General features: G+C 42.0%; 1 protein-coding gene across 2 annotated transcripts in view; it reads left to right on the top strand.

Moving 5' to 3' along the window:
• ston2 (stonin 2) overlaps positions 1-24,748 on the top strand; it is a 65,396-nt gene that overhangs the window by 1,148 nt on the left and 39,500 nt on the right. The window contains exons 2-4 of one of the 2 annotated variants that reach the window (XM_046308107.1): positions 5,220-5,387; positions 12,605-12,754; positions 18,995-19,204. In XM_046308107.1, coding sequence (XP_046164063.1) covers positions 5,297-5,387; positions 12,605-12,754; positions 18,995-19,204 — 451 coding nt within the window. In that variant the 5' untranslated portion in view covers positions 5,220-5,296. Of the gene's footprint in view, positions 1-5,219; positions 5,388-12,604; positions 12,755-18,994; positions 19,205-24,748 lie in introns of those variants that run through there. The other variant, XM_046308108.1, reaches the window with a different exon arrangement.

The raw sequence follows: 24,748 nt of genomic DNA, 5'->3' as shown, positions 1-24,748 counted from the left end.
ATCACTCCTTCCCCTTATCCCTTCATTTACCCATTGCTTTCATTGCATATTAAATTAAAGAAGACCCACCCCAGCCAGCCATTTATACTGCATTCATTTCAATGGCCATGAAGGAGCACAGGAGAGGAATCACTGAAGACAATTAAACCATAGCCATCTATTGGATTTACATGGTTGTTTTGGTTAGGGTTCATGTATACTAGCAAAAACTTTAGCCTACCCCTTTTGGCAAACAGATTTGAAGAGGCTTCCCAAGGAGAGACAGTCTTGTAGATCATTAGATATTTTTCAAGTATCAAAGTTCGGTCTAACCGTGTGTCGTCATTCATTGCGTAATTATTTTGGGTCAGAGACAGAATAGTAGAATAGGATATTGAGTTGACATGAGTACAGTTTTGAATGCTTCACTACCTGCCCAATGAGCTGAGAGAGCTGCCGAAGAGCAGTGGGCTAGTCTCTCACAATCACCTTGATCTCTTCAGTTATCTCTCTCTCTCTCTCTGTGTGTGCACGCGCGCAATTATTACTGTTAGGCTACTACTCCGTTTCTCAGATATGACACCTTCTTTGTCACATCGGAATCATGCAAATAAGCATGTCAATTGTGTATTGTAGTGGATTTGGAACCATAGTGTCTTTTTGGAGTAAGTGTGAGGGTGTGGGCTTGATTGAAACCAAGCCTGGATGTTTGGTCTAGGCCAAATACACTGTCAGTTATCATTAGAGACGGGGTGTTTACTTGGTCTGTGAAGCAGACTGTTGGAGGGAGAGAGAATCCACCAGAGAGAGGAAGAGGAAGGAGCTGGAGAAGTGTCTATCTCTCTGTGAGAAAGAGAAGAGACATTGGCAGAACAGATGTGCATGGAAGGATACAACCAGCCATCCTCCAGAGAAAATGAGCGAGGGGGGGGAATAGAAATGGAATGAGTCAATAATGTTTATCGGGCAGTTACAGAGACTGTGTTTCCTTTTAACGTTTCCTGTCACTGTCGTCCCCCCCCCTTCTCCTTATCCCCCTCTTCCACCCTGTATCTTTCTCCTACTCTCTCGCTTTGTTTCTCTCCACCTTTGCTCTCTTGTATTTCTGCTGCCTCTCCCTGTCTTCTCCCCCTCTCTCCTGTCACTTTTCTCTCCTTAGGAGTGTAATATGGAAAAACTGTATGTGATGGTTTTCGGACGAATATGTATTTTCCTCTCTCCTGACCTTTCCTGACATTTTGAAGACTTATCTGTGACCTTTGCGGTGCATATCCGATGTGAATCCTCTATTACACACACTGTGACTGTGCCCTGGTACAAAAATATGTTTCCTCGCTATCCCCAGTATTACAGTGGGAACTTAGTGGACTTCTAGTATTTAAAGAGCAGGAAAACTCCCATGCTCTTGTTAATGAGGATTTTGATTTTGGGATTCTCAGGAAAACATGATTTCATATCCGGTGAAAGTGTTTCCTAAGTAGTGGGATGGGGTTGGGGAGACAGGACAAACAGGTTGATTGTGTCCAACTCAAATGGGGTTAGGGATATTTCGTTTGAAAGGTTTTAGGTGGTTCACATCAGTAATGGTTAGGGAGCCACTGCTCCAGCAGACACACTGTGTATTTAGTATTTATTATGGATTCCCATTAGTTGTTGTCAAGGCAGCAGCTACTGTTCCTGGAGTGCAGCAGAATTAAGGCATTTATATACAATTTAAAAAACATTACATGAGATTAGATAACAGATTTCATAACATATCACGTGTGTGCCCTCAGGCCACTACTCTACTACCACACACAGTATCTATAACACAAAATCCGTGCGTATGTTATCGTGTGTGTGTATGCGTGTGTGTCTTCACGGTCCCCGCTATATTGTGTAATGTGTATTTTTATCTATTTAAAAAAAATATTTCATTTTACTGCTTACATGAGTTACTTGGTGTTGAACAGCATTTCATGAAGTCATTGCTCTATATAGTGCCTCCCATAGTCTGTTTTGGACTTTGGAACTGTGAAGAGAACTCTGGTGACATGTCTTGTGGGGTATGCATGGGTGTCTGAGCTGTGTGCCAGTAGTTTAAACAGACAGCTCAGTGCATTCAACATGTCAATACTTCTCACAAATAGTAACAAATTCAATCTCTCCTCTACTTTGACACAGGAGAGATTGACATGCATATTATCAATGTTAGTTCTCTATGTACGTTTAAGAGCCAGCCTTGGAACCACACATGCGGAGATCATCCGTTCACCTACTCTGCGTCTCACAAGACTTGTCGGTTGGAATCAAAATCTCAAATTTGGACTCATCAGACCAAAGGACAAATTTCCACCGACCCGGACACAGAGAACTAACATTAATAATGTCCATTGCTCATGTTTCTTGGCCCAAGCAAGTCTCTTCTTCTTATTGGTGTCCTTTAGTAGTGGTTTCTTTGCAGAAATGTGACTATGAAAGCTTGATTCACGCAGTCTCCTCTGAACAGTTGATGTTGAGATGTGTCTGTTACTTGAACTCTGTGACGCATTTATTTGGGCTGCAATTTCTTAGGTTGGTAACTCAAATGAACTTATCCTCTGCAGCAGAGGTAACTCTGGGTCTTCCATTCCTGTGGCGGCCCTCATGAGAGCCAGTTTCATCGTAAGCGCTTGATGGTTTTTGTGACTGCACCTTGAAAGTTCTTGAAATGTTCTGCATTGACTGACCTTCATGTCTTAAAGTAATGATAGACTGTTGTTTCACTTTGCTTATTTGAGCTGTTCATAGCTGTAATATGGACTTGGTCTTTTACCAAAAGATCTTCTGTATCCCACCCCTACCTTGTCACAACACAACTGATTGGCTCAAACACATTAAGAAGGAAATACATTTCACAAATTAACTTTTAACAAGGCACACCTGTTAATTGAAATCCATTCCAGGTGACTACCTCATGAAGCTGGTTGAGAGAATGCCAAGAGTGTGCAAAGCTGTCATCAAGGCATCTGAAATGTAAAATATATTTTGATTTGTTTAACACGTTTTTGGTTACTACATATGCGCTATTGTCTTCACTATTATTCTACAATGTAGAAAATAAGTCTTTAATGAGTAGGTGTGTCCAGACTTTTGACTGGTACTATACATTTTTCCACCAGCAGATTATGATTGATAATCTTACATGCTCCACTTAACTCAAACAAAACAGCTCCCACAATCTTTTTATTATCAATTTGTCTCAGCCAATCATCAGTCATTTGTGGTGATTGCTGAATGCCCTTCCCTATAAGTGTGCTGAAAATATGTGTTTACTTTGAAATAGCATTGTATCTGGTCATTCTTGGGTAGTGGAATTACGTTTGATTCCTTCCAGGCCTGAGGGCACACACTTTCTTGTAGGTTTAGATAGAATAGATGGCCAATAGGAGTGGCAATATTGTCTGATCTCATCCTCAACAATTTTCCATCCAAGTTGTCAGACCCAGGTGGCTTGTCATTATTGATAAACAGCAATATGTTTTTCACCTCTTACACACTAAATTTACGGAATTCAAAATTGCAATGCTTGTCTTTCATAATTTGATCAGTCATGCAAGGATGTGTAAGGTAGTTGGCAATATCAGTGGTGTTTGATGAATAAGTCATCTGATTCAATGAATGATGCAGCCGAGGTCTCCTTTGATGAATGATGCAGCCGAGTGCTCCAAAAACTTTTACTATCATTCTTTATAGAATTTATTGTTGTTTCATAGGACAGTTTCTTCTTATTTTTGTTCTGTTTAGTCACATAATTTCACCTTTTACAGTATGTTTGGGCTGTGCAACCCAACTTATTTGCCATTCCTTTGGCCTAATCTTTCTCAACCATACCATCTTTCCATTCCTCATCAATCCACAGGGATTGAACCGTTTTTAGTAATTTAATTAATGGGTGCATGCTTATTATTAACTGGAGTAAGCAATTTCAGAAATGTGTCAAGTGCAGCGTCTGGTTGCTCTTCATTACACACCACAGACCAGCAAATATTCTTTACATCTTCAACATAGAATATGTTTTGTAGTGATTCCTATGACCTCTTATACGCTATCTTAGGCCAGGCGTTGGAACTTTGGTTTTCCTAGATATGACTACTATATTATGATCAATACATCCAATGGATTTTGATACTGTTTTTAGAGCAGATTTCTGCAACATTAGTAAAGATGTGATCAATACATGTGGATGATTTAATTCCTGTGCTGTTTATAAATACCCTCATAGATTGACTGACAATCTGATCCAGGTTGCAGGCACTGGTTACAGTTTGAAGCTTTTTCTTCCAGATACTGACTGTTGGCATTTGGTCGTCTATAACAGCTTCCCAAAATAATGGGCTTTAGGTGAGGCAGGTAAAACTGTAGCCATATTACTTCAACAGCATTAGAAGTTAAGAACTTAACTCAATGGGAACTGAAGTGGTTAAGTACTCATAAGAGCAGGAAACAACCACTTTAGAATCAAGGTTTTGTATAGAGGATTCTGTGGAAACCAACTTATTTCATAGCCAGCATCATGGTCACGTCAGATCTGTGGGCTCAGGGGCTGGTAGATTAGGGTTGAGGTCTGGGACTGGCAAGCAGGGGCTGGAGAGCTGAGGCTTCCCGGATTTTAAAAGTTCCTGACACAGACACACTGACAGTGTCTTCCTGTCCTGAAGAGCACGACCCCCCATAAATAGAATGGACTCGTATTGTCAACAGCTCGATGCTGACTTTTGTTATGCTGGACTGAATGCTCATTCTGTCTCTGCTGGTTAGTCAACAGAGAGTCAGTCTATAGTATGCATCCCAAATGACACCCTCTTCCCTATATAGTGCACTATGTAGGGAAGATGCTGCCATAGACTTCCAGAATGTGTCTGTGTTGTGTTTGAGTGCAGCACATGGGAAGGGGAGTTTGCTGTCTTGTGGGTGAGACCAACGTTGCCAAGAGTAGCTTATCAAACCAATATGCTTGTTGTCCTGTCGTTAGTGTCTAAGCAACTTTATTACAGGACTGCCTCTGGTACACACAATTCAAATGCTTAACCAGTCTGCTATGACTCCAAGGTGTCACACCTGATGTGTTTGAATGCAGCTGAGGGTTTCTTGGTTCTCAAACAAACCTTGGTCCTCAGACCTATGTGTCAGCAGCAGGTGGCTGCCAAGATTGTGCTTCAGTTTATCATTCCTCCATGTTACCTCTCTCTCTTTGTCTCTCTCTTTTGTCTCCTCCTCAGCGTGTCCAGTTGTGCATGGATGCAGACAGGTGTGAGGGCAGGAACTAGTGGAGTGTATACACACACACACACACACCATGGCCACTGCCAGGAGAGTGGGCTCGGGAAGAGCTGGTTGGGTGGCGTTTGCAGATGAAGCCTTCGGGACGAGCACAGAGCATCAAGCAGGTACGAGTCATATTGTGAAAGTCATTTAAATCCTATACTGTAGGATGAAGTTCAGGAGTAGATTTGTTTTTTTAATGTCATCATTTTATGCATATATACAATTAAGTATATATTTACCTGGCAAGGAGATGTCGGGGTCAGCACGCTAACAGACTGTACGTCAATAACACACTTAGTGAATTTGGCAGGCATCCTTTAGATCCCTGAACACAACTCTGGACCATGAAGCCAGTTCCACTGCATTTTTTCATTGTTCCCTTCCAATCAGGGACTTATTTAGACCTTTGACACCAGGTGTGCAATTAATTATCAGGTAGAACAGAAAACCAGCAGGCTCTGGACCTCGTAGGGTATGAGTTGAGTACCCCTGCATTAGATTCCCCTGAGGACCTTTGCCGGTGTGTATGGATGTGTGTTAGGGTTGGGCGGTATTCAGATTTCCATACCTTCATACCGGGATATACGGAATTACAGCAGTGCACACAAGGGGCCCTATTTCTTTCTTATGCTATCAAAGTACTAGCAAATTCCCATTGTGTATGCTATCTAGCAAGCAAGCTTAAACTATTTGAAAGGTCAGACAACCAAGCTTAAAACGTTATACAACTATTTTAAAAGGCTACTCACAATTGATCCAGGAGGGAATTGATTGTCTCTGCTTTAATCAAGAAGCGTGATCTTGCAAGCTAGCCGCCTATAGCTTGCAAGTTAGCAAACCAAATTCATAGCTGGAGCCCTGAGCTACAGAACATATGTTTTACACATCTTAAATAGTTCACTTATAAGTTATAAGATATTTAGCTGGCAAACATTAATAGGGAATTTCAAGTGTAACTTGTTCACCTCTAGTGGATCCTCACGCTTCTTCCATTTGCTCCATGTGCTCTTCGACACATGTCTAGAGCGATACAATACAGGTACGATACCTTTTAGTTTGAAAAGATTCGGTGCGATTTGGTTTGATTAGAGAACGACTCAATGTGATTTGGTGCGATGCGATGCACTAAGTTTTGTTGCTTAACTTCTCTGGGATAGGTGGGACAGTAGCGTCCCACCTCATCAACAGCCAGTGAAATTGCATGGCGCCAAATTCAAAACAACAGAAATCCCATAATTAAAATTCCTCAAACATACAAGTATTTTACACCATTTTAAAGATAAATTAATCACTAACCTTTGATCTTCAACAGATGGCACTCACAGGACTTCATGTTACACAATAAATGTGTGTTTTGTTCGATAAAGTTAATCTTTATGTCCAAAAACATCATTTGAAATTGGTGTGTTATGATCAGAAATGCATTGCCTCAATCAAACATCCGGTTAAAGTGCAGAGAGCCACATCAAATTACAGAAATACTCATAATAAACATTGATAAAAGATGCAAATGATATGCATGGAAATATAGATAAACTTCTCCTTAATGCAATCGCTGTGTCAGATTTCAAAAAGGCTTTACGGCGAAAGCACACTTTGCGACTATGTTAGGTCAGTGCTAATCACAGAAAGACATCCAGCTATTTTCCTAAGAAGGAGAGGTGTCAGAAAACAGTGTTATAAATATTCACTTACCTTTGATGATCTTGATCGGAATGCACTCCCAGGAATCCCAGTTCCACAATAAATGTTTGCTTTGTTCGATGAAGTCCGTCATTTATGTCCAAATACCTCCTTTTTGTTTGCGTTTAGCCCAGTAATCCAAATGCATAATGCGCGATCATTTGTTCAGACAAAATGTAAAAAAAGTGATTTTACAGTTCATAGAAACATGTCAAACGATGTATAGAATCAATCTTTCGGATGTTTTTCGGATCATAAATCTTCAATAATGTTCCAACCGGAGAATTCCATTGTCATTAGAAATGCAATGGAACGCAACTACCTCTCATGGGCGCGTGCGTGATCAGTTCATGGCACTCTGCCAGACCTCTGGCTCAAACAGCTCTCATTCTCTCCTCCTTCACAGTAGAAGCCTCAAACAAGATTCTAAAGACTGTTGACATCTAGTGAAAGCCTTAGGAAGAGCAATATGACCCCATAGACACTGTATATTTGATAGGCAATGACTTGAAAAACTACAGACTTCAGATTTCCCACTTCCTGGTTGGATTTTTTCTCAGGTTTTTGCCTGCCATATGAGTTCCGTTATACTCACAGACATCATTCAAACAGTTTTAGAAACTTCAGTGTTTTCTATCCAAATCTAATTATATGCATATTCCCGCTTTTGGGCCTGAGTAGCAGGCAGTTTACTCTGGGCACATTATTATCCAAGCTACTCAATACTGCCCCCCAGTCCCAAAGAAGTTAAACACATTCATTTTCCATTCTAAATTCAAATCTGCTGCTTATGATTCTCATGAGATGGGCCTTTCTGTGCTGGATCTATCTGAGCTGACTTCTCTCTCTCTCGTGTGTCTCTGTGTGCCTGCCTCCCTCCCATATGAGAGACTAGGCATCTAACACTCCACTAGACTAGGCGTCTAACACCCCACTACCAATATCAGATTAGGGGTGGGGGGCAATTTCACCCCATCTCCAAATCCAATGTTTTTTTCCTCTCGCTTCGGCCATGCAGTGCCCCTCACAAAAGTGACTGCTGTCCTCATTCTGAAATGATTAAATTTACCCTGTATATGAAAAAATATACAGCAAAGCTATGTAAACTATTGCTGATGGTGAACCTGAACAAGTAAAATATGTTGTAAACCCTGTTTCAGCAGGTACTGTACAGCCAGATGAGTTGCCTCTTATTTTATTCCGGTAAAACAACTATTTCAACAGCACGTAGAGTGCCTTCAGAAAGTTTTCAGTAACTTTGTGTTACAGCTTGAATTTATTAAATTTAGATTTTGTGTCACTGGCCTACACACAATACCGCATAATGTCTAAGTGGAATTATGTTTTGACACATTTTTCAAATTAATAAAAACTTAAAAGCTGAAATGTCTTGAGTTAATAAGTATTCAAGCCTTATTAAGTTCAGGCATAAGAATTTGCTTAACAAGTCACATAATTAGTTGCATGGACTCACTATGTGTGCAATGATGTTGTTTAACAGGATTTTTGAATGACTACCTCATCTCTTTACCCCACACATACAATTATCTCTAAGGTCCCTAGAAGCACAACTAGAACTAGAACTAGAAGCACAAGCATTTCGCTACACTCGCATTAACATCTGCTAACCATGTGTATGTGACAAATAAAATTTGATTTGATTTGAATTTCAGACACCGATTCAACTACAAAGACCAGGGAGGGTTTTCCATGCCTCATATAAAAAACAGACATTCAATATCCCTTTGAGTATGGTGAAGCTGTTACTTACACTTTGAATGGTTAATCAATACACCCAGTCATTACGAAGATACAGGCATCCTTCTGAACTCAGTTGGTAGAGAGGAAGGAAACCGCTCAGGGATTTCACCTTGAGGCCAAATTAAAAAGAGTTTAATGGCTGTGATAGGATAAAACTGAGGATGGAACAACAACATTGTAGTTGCTCCACAATACTAACCTAAATGACAGAGTGAAAAGAAGGAACCATATACAGAATAAAAATATTCCAAAACATGCATCCTGTTTTGCAATAAGGCGCTAAAGTAAAACTGCAGCAAATGTGGCAAAGAAATGTACTTTATACCCTGAATACAAAGCGGTATGTTTGGGGAAAATTCAACACATCACTGAGTACCACTCTTGATATTTTCAAGCATGGTAGTGGCTGCATTGTGTTATGGGTGTGCTAGAGTTTTTTTGGGGGAGCGATAAAAAGAAACTGATAGCGCTAAGCACAGTCAAAATCATAGTGGAAAACCTGGTTCAGTCTGCTTTTCAATAGACACTGGGATACATTTACCTTTCAGCAGGACAATAATCCAAAACACAAGGCCAAATATACACAGGAGTTGTTTACAAATACTACATAGAATGTTCCTGAGTGGCTAAGTTACAGTTTTGACTTAAATCAGCATGAAAATATATGGCAAGACTGGAAAATGGGTGTCTAGCAATGATCAACAACCACCTTGACAGAGCTTGAAGAATTTGGAAAAATGATGTGCAAATATTGTACAATCCAGGTGTGCAAAGCTCTTAGACTTACCCAGAAAGACGCACAGCTGTAATCGCTGCCAAAGGTGATTCTAACATGCATTGACTCAGGGGTGTGAATACTTATGTAAATTAAATATTTATGTATTTAATTTTGAATACATTTGCACATTTTTCCAATAACCTGTTTTCACTTTGTCATTATGGGGTATTGTGTGTAGAATGATGAGAGAAAAAAATGATTGAATCCATTTTTAATTCCGAATGCACAGTATATGGTATATCGCCCAAACCTAGTGTGATGAGTTGGCCTAAATGGATAAGGCTAAATTGAAATGTTTCTAACAGAATAAATATTGTAATGAAACAGCAGGGAGCAGGTCTCGAACCCTCAACCTTCTAGCCCGAGGTCCGGCAAGCTATCGACTGTGCCGCAAAAGCATGCTTGTGCGGCTGAGTCGATTTCCGCGCTTATAAACCCAGGGTCGTTATACTATGGAAAGCATATGCATAACCATGGTAGCCATTAAAAGGGAACAGTTTGGAGATTATGGGAAAATTATTAGACTAAATGTGAGGACACAACAGTTCACCTGACAAAATATTTAATCCAAACATTGCACTGTTGATATTCTGTGCATTTTACATTTATTGGAATCTGCATTTTACATTTATTGGGGTATTTAGGGTAGGTGCAACATGAGACTAAATGTTTTAAAGGGTTTGAGTGAGAGGTCTAACTGGTATCTCCAAGTGGCCACCTCCTCTGAAGTGTGCACAGCTCCTAAGTACATCCAATGCACGTTTATGACTCAAAGAAGCAGGGGTTGGGGTTTCGTTCCACTGTTCAACACAAAAAAGTAACGGTTTATACCGTTCCTTTCTGTTCCTTTTTAACCTGTGAAGTCAATTATTATTATTATTTTTTACATTGAGCTCATTAAATGACTTCACCAATCAGTGTTGATAGAGCAGGAAAGCTAGTTGTTTACATGCATGATGGATAGGCAAGTGCAGCCTATGGCGTAAGATGCTAAATATTTTGCGTATGGGGAGAGATCGAGAGACAGTTGAGGATGCTTGAAGTGCTGGGCATCTTGTTATGACATGCATTATATGAATTAGGTCCACAGGATTAACCTAGGAGTGGCTTCTATTGAGAAGCCTATAGGTTAAGCTAGGTTGAGCTAGCTAGCGAATACGCTTGAGCTAGCTAGCGAATACGCTTGAGCTAGCTAACATGATGAGCTAGCTAACATGTTGAGCTAGCTAACATGTTGAGCTAGCTAACATGCTTGAGCTAACATGCTTGAGCTAGCTAGCTAACGCGCTTGAGCTAGCTCGCTAGCTGGATAACACGCTAACAAATGATGGCAGGGGAGGGTCAACAATTTATAGAGAGGGTCTAATGGGTCTAAGTGACTAATGGGTGTGTTTCCCTGTAGGTCCTGCTTTTTATTTGACATTCACGAAAATGTAGAAGTTTTTTGATTCTCTGAACAGCATATTGTTAGAATTAACTGAAGTCCAACTGGTTATTGGGACAAACATGATTGCCATTCTGGTTGGTGGAGTGCTGCAGAGATGGTTGTCCTACTGGAAGGTTCTCCCATCTCCACAGAATTATGGAGCTCTGTCAGTGACCATCGGGTTCTTGGTCACCTCCCTTACCAAGGCCCTTCTCCCCTGATTGCTCAGTTTGGCCGGGCAGCCAGCTTGAGGAAGTCTTAATGGTACCAAACTTCTTCCATTTAAGAATGGAGGCCACTGTGATCTTCAATGGTGCATAAATGTTTTGGTAACCTTCCCCAGATCTGTGCCTCGACATAATCCTGTCTCGGAGCTCTAAGGAAAATTCCTTTGAACTTATGGCTTGGTTTTTGCTCTGACATGCACTGTGGGACCTTAGACAGGTGTGTGTGCCTTTCCAAATCATGTCCAATCAATTGAATTTACCACAGGTAGACTCCAATCAAGTTGTAGAAAAATTGGAAACAGGATGCATCTGAAGTCAATTTCGAGCCTCATTTTGAGTCTGAATACATATTTTACATTTATTTTTAAATCCTTAACCTGTTTTCGCTTCGTCATTATGGGGTATTGTTGATGAGGATTACATTTATTTTTATTTTTAGAATAAGGCTGTAACAAAATGTGGGAATACTTTCCGAATGAACTGTATACCATGGCTTTAATTTAACTAATTTGATGGTAGAAATGTGTTCAACATCCACTGAAGTAGCTAGCAAGTTTACTAGATAGGATAGTAGTTGTCTTGGCAACCAAACAAACAGACCTGCTAGTTTAGCTAACCAACCATCAGTCCAAGTTTCCTATTATGAAAATTGAAATAAACAATGCCAATAATGTTTTCAATTTGACATTTACTTGCAAAAACAGCTCAAACATAGAACATGTAAGAATAAACTATATACATATATTTTTCTACTGTGCAAATACACTCTGCGTCATAGGGAAATAATGTACACTCTAGCTGTACACTCTTCAAGCCAATCAGAAATAAATATTCAACAAAGCCATTGTATTCAACAAAGCCCCCCCCCCAATAATATTTTTTCAGAACAAATCATGTGGTCAATAAATAAAAAATGTTAATGTGACACTGTATATTACATGAGTTTTATTATATGGAAATGTGACGTGCACATTTGGACTCACAGGAGTTTGGCTTGCTTGTATGACATCAACACAATATTTATTGTAATCCATCTTTCAAGATACATCGAGTCCTCTTAATTTACAGTATTTCCCTCACTCAGACGACAAAACATTTGCAAAAGTTGCCCAATTAGCGGGAGGATGGGGGCAACTACTTGTAACGAGCGGTGCTCAAGTTCAGAAGACTGTCAGTCAAAACCCATACAGAGCTGTGAAGCGGAGGCCCTGAGCTCTGACATTATGTATAGCATGTTACTGGTACAGCCACTACATTCCAATTTAGGTGCTTATCAGTGTCCAAACCTGCCATTTTCAACCCGTATACGGGAGGAATAGGGCAGAAATGTTGTCATAGAAAGACATTCCCTTGGTTCATTCTGTGTGTGTGTGTGTGTGTGTGTGTGTGTGTGTGTGTGTGTGTGTGTGTGTGTGTGTGTGTGTGTGTGTGTGTGTGTGTGTGTGTGTGTTTGTGACACATTAGATGTGGACAGCAGCTTGCAGAGGCCTAGCCCCGCCCCTTCTGAGAACTCTTCCAGTGTCGAGCTGTTAGCCCCTCCCCCTCAGCAGAACGCATGGGTCTTATTCGAAGAGAAGCCCTGGCCCTCGCCCAATCCGCAGTCGCAGGTAAAAGGTAATTACTCGCTCACTAGCGCTTTCTAGCTCTGTAGAATTCTGTACATTGTGAAAGGGACTTTCGCATACTCTGTATACTTGCAAAAATAACCTTTATTAAAAGTACACAGGTTTTGGTCACAGGTTCCCCCTATCATGATGATTTGGTCACCTCCTATTTCTCCTTCTGTTCTTCCTCTTCCCTACCGTCCCTCTTGTCTCCATCCATGCTTTGATCTCCTCCATTGTTTTCTTCTCCTCTGTTGTTTTTGCTTTGTTTCTCCCAGTCATCATCGTCTTAACACGAATGTCTCCCTCCTCTTCGCTCTCCTTCATCTCCACCTCCCTCTTTGTTCACTCGTCCTACTCCTTGGTATTTATCGCTGCCTTCCTTCCTTCTCCACCCTGCTCTACTCTCTCCTCCTCTTCACCTCTGGCGTCTCCCTTGAAAACGACAGACCGAGATAGGCGTCTGTTGTCTATCCAGTGCAGTAGAGAATGCTGGGTAATGGCACCATACTCGATGGCTGCCACCCAGGAGTGTACAGTATGTGTTGCTCTCTCTGCTGGTCTCTGAAGTGGTGCACTAACACGACACAGTCAGCACCAACACACACCAAGGCTGAAAAGTAGCCATTATACCACACATACCCACATGGGGGGGGGGGGTTGAATCAGGGAAATTCATTGAAATCTCCAAATATTTGATCTTTAGAAAATTGAAAAACATGTATTTGTGTATACGACCAACGTTAAAATCACAGACTCGTAATTCCCCAAAAACATTTTAACCGAAGTTTAATTATTTTTTTGTGGTTGTTTATGGAAGTCATTCTTGATGACCAAAACGGCATTTAACCTCTAGCGTCGAGCAATCCCGTATCTGGGAGCGTAATCATAGCCTCAAGCTCATTACCATAACACAACGTTTCCTATTCATGAAAATCGCAAATGAAATGAAATAAATATATTGAAACACAAGCTTAGCCTTTTGTTAACCTCTTAAGCCCACCCGACATGCAGACGCTCCATCTAGCCATCTGGAAATGCAAATGCGCTACGCTAAATGCTAATAGGACTCGTTAAAACTCAAACGTTCATTAAAACACACGTGCAGGGTACTGAATTAAAGCTACACTCGTTGTGAATCCAGCCAACAAGTCAGATTTTTAAAATGCTTTTCGGCGAAAGCATGAGAAGCTATTATCTGATAGCTTGCAACACCCCAAAATACCTGAAGGGGACGTAAACAAAATAATTAGCATAGCCGGCGCTACACAAAACGCAGAAATAAAATATTAAACATTCATTACCTTTGACGAGCTTCTTTGTTGGCACTCCTAGATGTCCCATAAACATCACTATTGGGTCTTTTTTTTCCGATTAAATTGGTCCATATATAAATATCGATCTATGAAAAGTGTGTGATCCAGGAAAAAACACTGTTTTAAAACGCAACGTCATTTTTTAAAATTAAAAAAGTTGACGATAAACTTTCACAAAACACTTTGAAATACTTTTGTAATCCAACTTTAGGTATTAGTAAACGTTAATAATCTATCAAATTGATCACGGGGCGATGTGTATTCAATAGCTCCACGTCTTCAAATCATGGTCGGAAATTTCTCTTCCAAAACATCCTGGAAGGAATGGGCTCTCTCTTACTCGTTTGACCAAGAAACAAAGCCCAGGCAATTGACAAGACTGGCGACATCGTGTGGAAGCTGTAGGACTTGCAATCTCAGCCCCATGTAATATGCTTTCCCATAGACAATACATGCAAGTGGCGCATTGATATTTTTTCCAGTTTTCGGTGATCAGTTTGTCTTGCGCTTTTCGATGAAACACACGTTCTGTTATAGTCATAGCCATGATTTAACCAGTTTTAGAAACGTCAGAGTGTTTTCTATCCACACATACTAATCATATGCATATACTATATTCCTGGCATGAGTAGCAGGACGCTGAAATGTTGCGCGATTGTTAACAGAATGTTCGAAAAAGTAAGGGGTAGGCTTAAGTGGTTTTAATTAACAACACTGTCATCTCAGATGTTCTAAATATGCTTTTCAACCAAAGCTACACAAGCATTTGTGTAAGAGTATTGATAGCCTAGCATAGCATTAAGCCTAGCATTCAGCAGGCAACATTTTCACAAAAACAAGAAAAGCATTCAAATCATTTACCTTTGAAGAACTTTGGATGTTTTCAATGACGAGACTCTTAGTTAGATAGCAAATGTTAATTTTTTCCAAAAAGATTATTTGTGTAGACGAAATAGCTCTGTTTTGTTTGGCTAAGAAAAATACCGGAAAATGTAGTCACTTACAACGCCAAACTTTTTTTCAAATTAGCTCCATAATATCGACAGAAACATGGCAAACATTGTTTAGAATCAATCCTCAAGGTGTTTTTCACATATCTATTCGATAATCTATCAGTGGTTGCAGTTGGCTTGTCATCAGAAGCAAACGGAAAAATACTGCAGCTGGAGATTACGCAATAATTGCAACGGAGGACACCAAGCGACCACCTGGTAGATGTAGTCTCTTATGGTCAATCTTCCAATGAAGTGCCTACAAATACGTCACAATGCTGTAGACACCTTGGGGAAAACGTAAGCTGACTCCTAGCTCCTTCACAGACATATAAGGAGTCTTTGGAATGAGGCGGTTTCAAAAAATGCGGCACTTCCTCATTGGATTTTTATCTGGGTTTCGCCTGTAATATCAGTTCTGTGGCACTCACAGACAATATCTTTTGGAAACGTCAGAGTGTTTTCTTTCCAAAGCTATCAATTATACGCATAGTGGAGCATCTTTTCGTGACAAAATATCTTGTTTAAAACGGGAACGTTTTTTCATCCAAAAATTAAAAGAGCGCCCCCTATATCGAAGAAGTTAAACTAGCAGACAATCATCATTGGTATTGGGGGTATCTATGCCCCATACTCATTTGTAAAAGTCTTAGTTAACAAAGAGTAGATACTCCCATTGAGCCATTAGAACACTAGCTAACTACATGTAACTTCCAAAATAAAGGAAACACCAACAAAAAATTGTCTTAATGAAGGGCTGAACATTTTCTGGGGGGGCTGGGTCATTACCTAATGCAGCGGCTATGACTGAAGCCAAACTAGCGTTGTCTTGTGGGTTGGTTTAATGTGTGTGTGTGTTCGCACATGGAAAGTGTTTATACATTCAGCCGCTCACCCTTCCACACCGAACAAAAATGTAAACTCAACACGCAACAATTTAAAAGATTTTACAGATTTACAGTTCAGGAAATCAGTCAGTTGAAATAAATTAATTAGGCCTTAATCTATGGATTTCACATGACTGGGAATACAGATCTGGATCTGTTAGTCACAGATATACCTTAACAAAACGAAAAATAGGGGCGTGGATCAGAAAACCAGTCAATATCTGGTGTGACCACCTCATGCAGTGCAACACATCTCCTTCGCATAGAGTTGATCAGGCTGTTGATTATTGCCTGTGGAATGTTGTCCCACTCCTCTGTGTGAAGTTGCTGGATATTGGCGGGAACTGGAACACGCTGCCGCACATGTCGGCAAGACGGAGCTGCTCTTCCTCCCGGGGAAGGACTGCCCGTTCCATGATCTCGCCCTCACGGTTGACAACTCCATTGTGTCCTCCTCCCAGAGCGCTAAGAACCTTGGCGTGATCCTAGACAATACCCTGTCGTTCTCAACCAACATCAAGGCGGTGGCCCGTTCCTGTAGGTTCATGCTCTACAACATCCGCAGAGTACGACCCTGCCTCACACAGGAAGCGGCGCAGGTCCTAATCCAGGCACTTGTCATCTCCCGTCTGGATTACTGCAACTCGCTGTTGGCTGGGCTCCCTGCCTGTGCCATTAAACCCCTTCAACTCATCCAGAACGCCGCAGCCCGTCTGGTGTTCAACCTTCCCAAGTTCTCTCACGTCACCCCGCTCCTCCGTTCTCTCCACTGGCTTCCAGTTGAAGCTCGCATCCCCTACAAGACCATGGTGCTTGCCTACGGAGCTGTGAGGGGAACGGCACCTCAGTACCTCCAGGCTCTGATCAGGCCCTACACCCAAACAAGGGCACTGCGTTCATCCACCTCTGGCCTGCTCGCCTCCCTACCAGTGAGGAAGTACGGCTCCCGCTCAGCCCAGTCAAAACTGTTCGCTGCTCTGGCCCCCCCAATGGTGGAACAAACTCCCTCACGACGCCAGGATAGCGGAGTCAATCACCACCTTCCGGAGACACCTGAAACCCCACCTCTTTAAGGAATACCTAGGATAGGATAAGTAATCCCTCTCACCCCCCCCCCCCCTTTAAGATTTAGATGCACTATTGTAAAGTGACTGTTCCACTGGATGTCATAAGGTGAATGCACCAATTTGTAAGTCGCTCTGGATAAGAGCGTCTGCTAAATGACTTAAATGTAAATGTAAATGTAATGTCGATCCAGAGCTTCTCACAATTGCTCAATGTGTGACATGTCTGGTGAGTATGCAGGCCATGGAAGAACTGGGATATTTTCAGCTTCCAGGAATTGTCTACCTCTGCTTGTGACATGAGGCTGTGCATTATCATGCTGATACGTGAGGTGATGGCGGCGGTTGAATGGCACGACAATGGGCCTCAGGATGTCGTCATGGTATCTCGGTGCATTCAATATGCCATTGATAAAATGCAATTGTGTTCGTTGTCCCTAGCTTATGCCTGCCCATACCATAACCCCACCGCCAACATGGGGCAGTCTGTTCACAACGTTGACATCAGCAATCCGCACGCCCAAACGACGCCATGCATGCCATGAAAGCTGGCATTCATCCGTGAAGATCACACTTCTCTAGTGTGCCAGTGGCCAGCGAAGGTGAGCATTTGCCCACTGAAGTCAGTTATGATGGCAAACTGAGTCCGGTCATGGGCCTGGTGAAGTTGACGAGTACCCAGATGAGCTTCCCTCAGACGGTTTTTGACAGTTGTGCAAACATTCTTTGGTTGTGCAAACCCACAGTTGTCCGGGGGGGCTGGTCTCAGATGATCATGCCGGTGGAGAAGCTGGATGTGGAGGTCCTGGGCTGGCGTGGTTACACTTGGTTTGCGATTGTCAGTCCGGTTGGACGTACTGCCAAATTCTATAAAAGGACGTTGTAGGCAGCTTATGGTAGAGAAATGAAAATGAATTTCTCTGGCAACAGCTCTGGTGAACAGTCCTGCAGTCAGCATGTGAAATTGCACGCCCCCTCATGACTTGATATGCCACACCTATCAGGTGGATGGATTATCTTGGCAAAGGAGAAATGCTCACGAACAGGGTGTAAACATTTGTGCGCAACATTTGAGAGAGATACGCTTTTTGTGCTTATGGAACATCTCTGTGATCTTTCATTTCAGCTCATGAAACGTGGGACCAACACTTTACATATTGCGTTTATATTTTTGTTCATTATAGAATCGTTCCATACTCCAAGTCGATATTTACGTCTTAAGAAGGTATGCCCCTCTTATGATATAGCCTGGTCAGAAATCCCGATCTACGGTTTGCAATGCTCCCACGTAGGGAAATAGGGCCTGGAAGAAGAGCCCAGTGGCTTCAGGCTACTCGGCGTGTGAAATGTGGGGAACCGGTGTCCAAGTACGCTACACGTAGCTATGTGTGTTGAAAACATTTCATCACAGGTAAGACATTTTAACTTGTTTAGTATAGTCTGTATCTCCACTCACTACTTGTAGCTATATAGTCTGTTGTTGGTCTTGGCTAGCTCAATGTTCCGGCCAGAAGCTAGCTAGCACTCACTCGTGGCAGCTCGCACCGCCATAAATGGGGCATAATGGAATCCCTACAATATTATGTTTGCCTAAGTAGTGTGGACGCTCGGGAGCAGGCCGTGTTGAAAGGTCATCTGTAGACATGTTGTACTTTTCTTACATTTTGAAATGGACTAAAACAAGCAGACAATGTTTTTCTGAACTGTTTTTTTTCTGTTTTCTGTTATGAGGAATCTCCTTTATATGAATCCATATTTCTAAGGCATTCTGGTAGATTGAGTTATTATTGTAGGTTCAAGTACAGATAAATACATGGCCCTCCCATATTAATTACAGACGTGTTCATTAAAAACTCCACAGCCTATGATCAACAGCAAAGGGGGTTGAATGACACTCCTATACATTGGTTTATTTATGTGGTAAAAAAAAGAAGTAGTGTTTGCGTGTTTATGATAGTGTGTGTAACCATGTGTCTATGCCTCTTTGTCAGGTACTTCTAGACACAGTGTCTGTTCCACGGCCAGTTTCTGGAGTGCCGTCCCGCCCTCAGAGAGCAGCTGGACCCAATCAGAACCAGGCTCAGTCTGGACCACACAATCAGGGAAGAGCTCTGTGAGCATGGGGGCGTCATCTTGTGACCTTCCCTCCCTAAACGCAGAGGAACGGCACAATGAGTCGTCATCCCGACCCCAGTCACCCAGTGAGTACACACACACACACACACACACACACACACACACACACACACACACACACACACACACACACACACACACACACACACACACACACACACACACACACACACACACACACACACACACACACACACACACACACACACACACACACATTGTGTGTATGTTTTGTTGGGAAATAGTTAGTTATTTGGAAAGAGTATTTGGCCTCTAAGCCCCTCAGGGGTGCTACAGAAAGGAAGTGGGCAATGGTAGTCATAGATTGCTGCCTACTTAAATTATTAGATAAGGTACACACACACACACACACATTGCGCTTACAAGACCACACCTTCCTCTGACTCTCTCCCTGTCTGTGACTCAGCTCACTTGCTTTCAGCCACTCCCTCTGTCAGAAACAGAGAAGGGGAAGGGAGAGAAGGTAAGGAGAGGGGAATGAATTTAGAGGAGAGCAGAGTCCAGCGGCCTGCTCCCTAAGGATGAGGGAGCTTAGAAGGAAGTTTGGTAGGGATGTGGAGGACATGACTTATACTGGGTGGGACAGAGAGAAGCTGCCTTAGATATAAATGTTTTTCTATCCACGTTGAATTGATTTGCTACAGCAAGTCACACAGAAAAGTGAAGTAAAGCATGTGTTGGAACCGCTAGGAATAGTGTTTGAGGAAATGTTCTATGTGTTTAGGGATGTGGTCTGTTCTTGCTTGTATATTTCAACAGAAAAGAGAGAGACTAAGGGAGAAATCCAGGCTGATGGGACACGCGCGCGCAAGTTTCCATAGAGACGGGGTTAGAGGGGACAGAGTCTTGGCGAGTTGAATATTTCTCTTGATGAGATAAATGGGCTTGTCCACATAGCCGGTCTCTCTCTCTCTCTCTCTCTCTCTCTCTCTCTCTCTCTCACGCACGCACGCACGCACGCACGCACGCACGCACGCACGCACGCACGCACGCACGCACGCACGCACGCACGCACGCACCCACCCACCCACCCACCCACCCACCCACCCACCCACCCACCCACCCACCCACACACACACACACACACACACACACACACACACACACACACACACACACACACACACACACACACACACACACACACACACACACACACACACACACACACACACACACACACACACACGAATGCTGTTAATTAAATGCAGCGCACTATTCAATACCATAGTGCCCTCGGAGCTCATCACTTAGCGAAGGACCCTGGGATTAAACACCTCCCTCTGCAACTGGACTTCCTGACGGGCCTCTCCTTGCTGGTGAGGGTAGGCAACAGCATATCTGCCACGCTGACCCTCAACTCAGGGGCCCCTGAGGGGTGTGTGCTTAGTCCTCTCCTGTTCTCCCTGTTCACCTACGACTCAAACACCATTAAGTTTTCCGACGGCGGTAGGCCTGATCACAGTGAGACAGCCTAGAGGCAGGCGGTCAGAGACCTGGCAATATTATGTTAGGACAACAACCTCTCCCTTAACGTCAGCAAGACAAAGGAGATGATTGTGGACTACAGGAAATGGAGAGTCGAGCAATATTAGCTATTTATTTGCTATTTTTCTTACATTTTAACTCTGCATTGTTTGGAAAGGGCTTGTATGAGGCCAGTGGTGACTTTAAAACAGTTATAGTTTAATGGGTGTGATAGGATAAAACTGAAGATGGATCAACAAGATTGTAGTTACTCCACAATACTAACCTAAATGACAGAGGGAAAAGAAGGAACAAAAGAAGGAATAATGCATCCTTTTTTGCAGTAAGACGCTAAAGTAAATCTGCAACAAATGTGGCAAAGAAATTAACTTAATGTCCTGAGTACAAAGCATTCTTTTTGGGGCAAATCCAACACATCACTGAGTACCACTTTTCATATTTTCAAGCTTGGTGGTGGCTTCATCATTTTATGGGTATCCTTGTCATTGGGGTGGACTAGTTTTTTTTAGGATAAAAAGAAACAGAATAACACTAAGCACAGGCAAAATCCTAGCGGAATACCTGATTCAGTCTGCTTTCCAACAGACACTGGGAGAAAAATTCCCCTTTCAGCAGGACAATAATGTAAAAAAACAATACCAAATATATGAACTTGCTTACCAAGATAACGTTGAATGTTCTTGGGTGGCCTAGTTACAGTTTTGACTTAAATCGTCTTGAAAATCTATGGCATGCCTTCAAAATGGCTGTCTCGCAATGATCAACAACCAACTCGACAGAGCTTGAAGAATTTTAGAAAGAATAATGTGCAAATATTGTACCATCAGGTGTACAAAGCTCTTAGACTTACCCAGAAAGACCCACAGCTCTAATCGCTGCCACGGGTGATTCTAGCATGTATTGACTCAGGAGTGTGAATACTTATGTAAATGAGATATTTCTGTATTTCATTTTCAATAAAGTTGCACACAAAAATAATACATGTTTTCACTTTGTCATTATGGGGTATTGTGTGTAGGTGGGTGAGAGAAATACTTAATACATTTTTAATTCAAGGCTGTAAGTCGCTCTGGATAAGAGCGTCTGCTAAATGACTTAAATGTAAATGTAAAATGTGGAATAAGTCAAGGGGTATGACTACTTTCTGAAGCCACTAAGTATTCAATCTTTCTCTCACTCACCCTCTTTCTCTCACTCTTTCATGATATGTTCATTTTCTCTTCCCGGTCCCCCTCTGTCGCTCCCTTTTTTTCTCTCACTCTCTCTCTCTCTCTCATTAATCCTTCCATAACTAAGCAGTCGTGTTAACAGGAAGTGGATTTGTCTGTTGATATGATTATTGTGTATACCTGTCTGGAGCACTAGAGACTCCCAACGTGGGGCTGGCTGCGTCTCAATAGTCTCCTCTCATCGTCTCCTTTCCTTTTAATAGACTGAGATGAGGAGAAAACATTTGATTATTGAGATACAACTTGAATGTTGACTGAGAAGTTCTATATTATATGGAACCGACTGCCTTATCTTCTGTCTCTTCTCTGGAGTAACCTAGTCCTAGTATACGAGACAAGGGAAAGAAACACACCACACACACACACATTCCCAGCAAGAGGGGAAGGAAGCGTTGAAGTGGCTGCTTCTTCTTTCTTAATGAGGGGTTGTGACAGAACTTCTGTTGTTTTGGAGGGAAGGGTGGTAATTATCCCTGTGTTTATGGTGGAAATTGGACAGTGGAGAGGTGTGTGTATATCTCTGTCATTCTAAAATGTGCTACACTAGTAATAATTCTCTGACAGATGTGTGAGGTTCGGTGCAGAAGTTTTTGCGAGTGTGTGTGTCCATGAATGATGGATTGTGTGTCCATGAATGATGGATTCTGTGTGTGTGTGTGTATGTGTGTGTTCAGCTGTGCTTGTCAGTTCAGCTAGGAAGGCAGGCTTAACAGGGAGAGACATAGTAGAAGAGACTAGAGATGCACAGTCTGGCTCACACTCACTCAATCACTTACTCACTACCACAATGGTTTGGGGCAAGATCCAACATGAAAATATAGGTTGTCCCGTTACACCGAATCCTCCACCCCTCCCCTGTAATTACCTTTTCACTAGAGCACTATTTATTTTTTATTTAACCTTTTATTTAACCAGTAAGGGCTCATTGAGATTTTAAATCTCATTTTCAAGCGCGTCCTGGGCAAGATAGGCAGCACCAAGTCATTACACAATTACAGACAGACAACATGAAAAACTACAAGTAATCCAGTAAGAACAATAGAATTCACAAGAGTATAACAAAATCATAAACCAGCAAATTAAAAACATTGACGGGTCAGGGAATCAGCCTCAAAATTCTTCTTCAGTGATTTAAAAACACCAATCGGGACAAGTTCTTCCAGTTTAAAAGTATTTTGTAAGGCGTTCCAAGCTGATGGCGCAGATTACATAAAAGCCCTTTTACCAAATTCACTACGGATGTTTGGAACAGTTAGCAGGATAAAGTCCTGCAAACGAAGAGATTACCCATCACATTTCTGAACAATAAAAATGCCCAAGTAAAATGGTAGTAAACCCAAAATTGCTTTGTAAATAAAAGTATACCAGTGACTGAGCCTACGAGTGACTAGAGAAGGCCAGCCAACCCTGGTATATAAAGTGCAGTGGTGCGTAAGGATTTTGCAGTTTAAAATAAATCTCAATGTGCCATGGTAAAGGGTGTCAATTGATCTCAAACACTGAGCGAAAGCATTCATATATAAAATATCCCCATAGTCTAGTAAATACTAGCCTCCTTCTGGCTTCAAAAAGAAAAACAGGTATTATTCCTAAAATAAAATCCCAACTTCAATTTTTTTGTAAATTGCTGAATATGCAATTTAAAGAGAGGCCATCATCAATTAAAATTCCAAGATATTTTTGATGTTACAGTCTTAATCTCATTGCCCTGACAGATAGTAATAGGTGAAAGGTTCAGAGATCTATTTCTTTATTTAGAAAACACCATTAGTTGAGTTTTGTCAGTATTGAGTATAAGCTTCAATTGACACAAGGTATGTTGAACAGTATAAAAAGCAGTTTGGAAAGATTTTGTGACACACGAGGAACAACAATAAATAACAATATCATCAGCATAAAGTGAAGTTGTGCATTTTGCACATTTTTGTCTAAATTATTATATAAATAGTGAATAAGAGGGGACCAAGTACAGAGCCCTGGGGCACATGATTACAGACAGACAATTTAGCAGACATGAGCCCATCAACTTGAGTGCACTGAGTTCTATCAAACAGATAGTTAGCAAACCATGCAACTGCATGCTCTGAAAGACCTACACCTGACAATCTCTGCCTCGGTATAGCATGATCAACTGTATCAAAAGCCTTCGAGAGATTAATAAAAAAGTGAGACACAGTGCTGTTTTTTGTGAAGGGCTTCAGTGATAGCATTTAAAACATTAATGGCTGCTGTAATTGTGCTATTCTTCTTCCTTAAGCCCGATCGGTATATTGATAAAATAGAGTTAGTGTATAAAAACTCTTTTAGCTGTTTAGTTGGCATCCGCCAACTCCTGGACAGTCTGTGGTGCAACGTGGCGTTGGTGGATGGAGTAAGAGATGATGTCCCAGATGTGCTCAATTGGATTCAGGTCTGGGGAACGAGCGGGCCAGTGCATAGCATCAATGCCTTCCTCTTGCAGGAACTGCTGACACTCCAGCCACATGAGGTCTAGCATTGACTTGCATTAGGAGGAACCCAGGGCCAACCGCACCAGCATATGGTCTCACAAGGGGTCTGAGGATCTCATCTCGGTACCTAATGGCAGTCAGGCTACCTCTGGCGAGCACATAAAGGGCTGTGCGGCCCCCCAAAGAAATGCCACCCCACACCATGACTGACCCACCGCCAAACCGGTCATGCTGGAGGATGTTGCAGGCAGCAGAAAGTTCTCCACGGTGTGTTCTCTGGCAAATGCCAAATGTCCTGCACGGTGTTGGGCTATAAGCACAACCCCCACCTGTGGACGTCAGGCCCTCATACCACCCTCTTACAGTCTGTTTCTGGAGGTCATTTTGCAGGGCTCTGGCAGTGCTCCTCCTGCTCCTCCTT

This window comes from Oncorhynchus gorbuscha, linkage group LG17 (assembly GCF_021184085.1).
Source record: "Oncorhynchus gorbuscha isolate QuinsamMale2020 ecotype Even-year linkage group LG17, OgorEven_v1.0, whole genome shotgun sequence".
NCBI classification, from domain to species: Eukaryota; Metazoa; Chordata; class Actinopteri; order Salmoniformes; family Salmonidae; genus Oncorhynchus; species Oncorhynchus gorbuscha.
The sequence above is the reverse complement of the archived record's forward strand: the minus strand, read 5'-3'. Positions and strand labels throughout refer to the sequence as shown.